Raw genomic sequence first — 5,000 nt, 5'->3', positions numbered from 1 at the left:
TAATTTATCTCTGAGTTCGCTTTATTAAGTTTGGAATCTTGAAAGCTCAGAAATCAATTTTTAATTTTGTTGCCATACATTTATTGTTTGCCAGATGATTCTATATATAAATTAATTAATTAATAAGCAAATAGATACATAATTGAATAGATGTACAAATGGAAAGATACATAAACAAATAGGTAGTTAATTAAGTTATAAATTATTCTAAAAATTCTTCCTAGCATTAATTTCCACAAAACTTCTATAAATATACATAAGCTGACAATGTTATAATTCATAAACGAGATGTTTTTAAAGAACAAAACGTTAATATATTTCCTGAGTGCTTTCGTGTTTCCGAGAAGCATGTGGCTTGTGTAGCTCACGTATAAGGTGTGGCCGATGTGGCTTGTGTGGTTGGTGTGGTTGTGGATGTTCAAAACGCAAAGTTAGTTGTATTTTTCTGAAAAATCTTTCAATTTTTCGAACCGTACTTAACTTTATCATCACCATCTTTATCATCAATTTTATCATCTTCACTTATATTGTGATTATTTTTTCGCGAAAGTTTCTCTTCATTCATCATTATCTATCACTCTTGTTATCAACATTCAGTTTTTCATGTCAAAATTCAACAATTGCCTGTCTGCTTGTTTTCATTCTCATTACATTATAGCAAATTTTATCATAAATGTTAAACATTTTCATCCTCAACATCATCACTTTTTCTATTGTTGTCATCGACGTCAACATCATCATCAGTATCTCCACCACTATCATCATCATCACCATCATCACTATTTTTATCACTGTACTTATCATCAATATCTTGATCATCATAATCACCACCGGCATCATCATCATCACCACCACCATCATCATCACCACCACCACCATCATCATCACCACCACCATCATCATCACCACCACCATCATCATCATCATCATCATCGTCATTATCATCATCATCATTACCATCGGCGTTAGTATTCCTCTTCTTATTATTATCATTATCACCGCCATGTAGACAACTTCATTATAATTTGCAACACCAAAAAATTTTTTTGTAAAGTTAGATGAGTTATTACGTCATCATCATCATCATCATCGTCATCATCATCATATGCATCCTCATCATCCTCATCATCATCATCAGCAGCATCATCATCATCATCAGCAGCAGCATCATCATCATCATATGCATCATCATCATCGTCATCATCATCATATGCATAATCATCCATCTTCGTCATCGTCATCATAATCAACACCAACATAATCCATCTTCATATTGTCATCATCCTCCTTCTCATCATGATCACTTTAAAGTTAATCATCATCAGCCTTATAACGTCATCACCACCATCATCATCATCATCGTCACTCGCACTCACCAGCACGTCATCATCCAAGCATTCCCCCGTCTAATGATTTCTATGGAGACGATTATCACCGGTGATGAATGACATTGCTGCTACTAATAATTATGACGATGATGATGATGACGAAGATGATGATGATAACGATGGTGATGATGATAACGCTGACGATGATGATAGCAACAAAGTTGATGATGACGACGATGATGATGACGACGACGACGATGACGATGATGACGACAAATATGATGACGATGATGAAAGTATTTATCACTAATTTTATCAGACCAAATTAGTGATGACGTACTATCTCTTCCTTTTTCATCATTTAACAAGTTAAAAACCATCCAAACACAGTACATAAACTAACCTATCAGAATATCAAGACTGCACATCTCAACAACCAACACTTGGTGCAACGGTTAAGGCACCTGGCACTGATGACGCAGTGAGCGGGTTCGAAAATGAAGCAATCCCCGCCAAAAATGTGTGATGCATTGATTAACGTACATTTATACACCGTCCGTCGGTTGTTGTAACAATAATAATGCGCCTCAGTCGCTCGCCATGGCGCTCCATAAAAATGACATTATTATTATTATTATAAGTGTTGTTGTGGTTGTTGTTGTTGTTGTTGTTATTACATTTAACGAACGAACAAGCAAACGAAACGAACGAAAGTATTTCATTTGAAATCAACTGAAAGATACTGATCACCACAACTACCATATCGCAACAGCTAACAAATCACAACCACCAACATATCACAACCACCAACACACCAACCACATTTAGTCGAACAGTATTGATAGAATTGAATGAAATAACTTGAAACGCCAACTCAGCGGCACCTACCCATTCAGACGTTCCTAGTACGAACCATTTATTTCCATTCTTTTAACATACATCCCCACTGCGCAAGAGTATCTTACTAGCCAGGTGAAATTATATCCAATCTTTTTTCTGCACATCGTCATCACTGTCAATAAAATATTTTTATTATTATTATTATTTCTTTATAATAAATTATTAAAGGCACCAGAAAGAGCATAAAAGTAGGCGTTAATCCACGAATGGCAGGCATTGCACGCGGTAGGAGGGGGTCTCTCAAGGCTTGGAGGGCCTGGCCATTGAAGCAGCTGGTTCAACTTTTTCACCGCCACAACATCTCGCCGCTCAGTAGCATCAAGTGCTATTATTTTAAGTAAAAATTTTTAGTGTAAAAAATAAGTGTCTGTTGAAATCCTCATCCACAACTTACTGCAAAGTTCCTGGTCAGGCAGTGAACATCAACAAACACATTTTTTAAATTCATTGAGTGTTGTTGGGCCTGTGATGTACATACGTATAAATATATTCACGTACTGCGTACAAACACATGCGTATGAATACCTCCACGAAAAGCGCAAGAATACATTCCACTTTCACACACGTAGAAATGCTTTCACGTACCAGCATAAAAACACATACACATGTGTATGAATACCTGCAAGTATCAGCGTACAAACACGTACGTACTTATTGATATCTCCATAAACCAGGGCGCAAATACATATCTACAAATACCTCTTTTTAAAGAAACATGCAATGAAACGCACGTGAACGTCCGCATTTGACTAGCGCCAACTAATTTATGAAATTATTCCAGCGTCCTCATTATCGTTCCAGGTGAATTATATATGCGCCAGCAAGTATGTTCTCCAATGCGTGCATGTGCGCGTGAGTGTTCGCTTGCGTGGGTGCCTACCTCTCTCCATAAATAACTTCTTCTGTTTGTTTCTCTTCATCTAATAATATCAACGACAACAATAAGAATGCCTGTCATCATTTCTTCAGTTTCTGCTGGACTGGCAGTGAGGTTGTCATCCTCTGCGGAACGATTCCACGGCTGGTTTGCTGGGATGCGTGGTTCTCATTCCTCTGCCTACTCCTCTGCATTTGGTAGAGAGTTTCAACGGACATCTTATTTGAAGTTGCGAGTTCGTGAAAATAATTTAAAATGAGAATTGTGCTGAGAAGCCACAACATACAAAATAAAAAAAATATTGAATATCAGAATTTCTGATGAAAACAAATGTGAAAGTTGTTTCAAATGACGGTGAATATTTGAAAATTAGGATGAAATTAATAAGCTAGGCAACATCCCTGGCCGACCTGCACTCCTGGGCGGAGGAATATTGTTGGAGCAATAAAATTTTCCTTCATGTTCGTTTGATTACTAATTCAGTTTCGGATGGCTGTAAAGTTTGTATCATCCACTGCATTTCTATTCAGGAGCCTTCAAATTTGAGCCATCAAACAAAGCGTAAACATGCTTAATATGCACCAATTACACAAGACATAAAATTGCCGCTTCCTGCCCACCAACTTGGTTGCTATCTTGTTCATCTTCGTCCTTCCGTATGCATGTAACAATCAGTTGGTGATATTTTTATAAATTTTGCATAAATATATTTATATTTCCAATTCTCGATTTCAAATATTAAAAAAAAAACTAGTTTTTATTGTAACAAAAATAATAAAAAAAATTTACAATTAGGACTTCTTTTAGCGTGCTTGCAACTTCATAAGGGGTTTAGCTCCCAATTAAAATTATTTTAGAAATATGCGTATTATATTTTATGAAAACACACAACATAGAAACCAACAAAAAGTTTTACAACCTTGAAACATCCAACATCAGCCAAAATGACGGATAGAAGTCAAAACGAGAAGCGAGTGGAGTCCAGCGGGCAGGCACGCTGTTGTAAGACAATGTGGAATGTGTGGACCACAACGAATATGCACAGCACATGCTGACATGAGGTAATGCGAAATGTCAGTAAGACAATTAGTGTGGTAAGACAATTAGTGTTTTTTGCAGGTTCTGTTCTGGGAACAATCGACATAATGAACGCCGCTATTTCGTATTTTAGGTTGTTTGTATGTACGTATGCATGTGTTGTGTATTCGTTTGTTTGTTGGTTTGTACGTACGTACGTGTGTATGTATGTGTTTTTGTTTGTTTATTTGTTTTTTTTTATGCATGTATGGGTATGCATGAGTGTGTGCGTGCGTGCGTGAGAGTGTGTGTGTAGGCAATCCGCTTTGAATAATTATGTTACGGGTGAAATTGAATTAAAAATAAATTTGAAGAAAGACATCTTGAAGAGACTGCTAAGTGAGATTCAACATCAACATGATCTCGATATTTCTCTATCTCCACTTTTGAGCACTTGTAGTCCAGTCCAGTTCGGATTGTATTTTTGTTTTTCACTCGCAATGCAGAATATCCTCTCAAATTTAATAACAGTTTTAAAAATTGATAAAAATTCTTTAATATTATCCTTTGAAAGGCCATCGAGGTCTTTTGAAATATGTCTACAACAAATCTATGGAATGATTGCTAACGTGGCAGACAACCAGCAAACCTATCAGAGCACAACTGATGATGTAACGCCAAATTACTTTCCATGACGATTTGCAAGAAAATAAAACAGAAATGGGAAAAATGGAGAAATGAGATTAACAAAAAATTTCTCGTTGGCGTGAATGTTTCTCAACAACTCATAAATAAGAGGCGGTCGTGTGTGCACTAGAAAAATTGAGGTCGCATGTGTGCCTCCTCGTATGTGTTTCTGTGTATTGTGTGTGTGTTGG

At 36.5% G+C, this 5,000-nt stretch overlaps 1 protein-coding gene across 1 annotated transcript; it reads left to right on the top strand.

Annotated features, from left to right (window-relative positions):
* Positions 1-3,175: 3,175 nt before the first annotated feature.
* On the top strand, positions 3,176-4,817 carry HELRODRAFT_166005 (hypothetical protein; the record flags this gene model as incomplete). The annotated part of the gene is made up of 3 exons (XM_009033048.1): positions 3,176-3,340; positions 4,497-4,591; positions 4,697-4,817. The coding sequence occupies 3 exons, from the start codon at positions 3,176-3,178 to the stop codon at positions 4,815-4,817; spliced, it is 381 nt and encodes a 126-aa protein (XP_009031296.1).
* Between the last annotated feature and the right edge of the window lie 183 nt (positions 4,818-5,000).

Source organism: Helobdella robusta, assembly GCF_000326865.2.
Source record: "Helobdella robusta unplaced genomic scaffold HELROscaffold_9, whole genome shotgun sequence".
In the NCBI taxonomy this organism is placed as follows: Eukaryota; Metazoa; Annelida; class Clitellata; order Rhynchobdellida; family Glossiphoniidae; genus Helobdella; species Helobdella robusta.
Note: the sequence above shows the minus strand (reverse complement) of the source record. Positions and strands in the feature narration are given on the sequence as shown.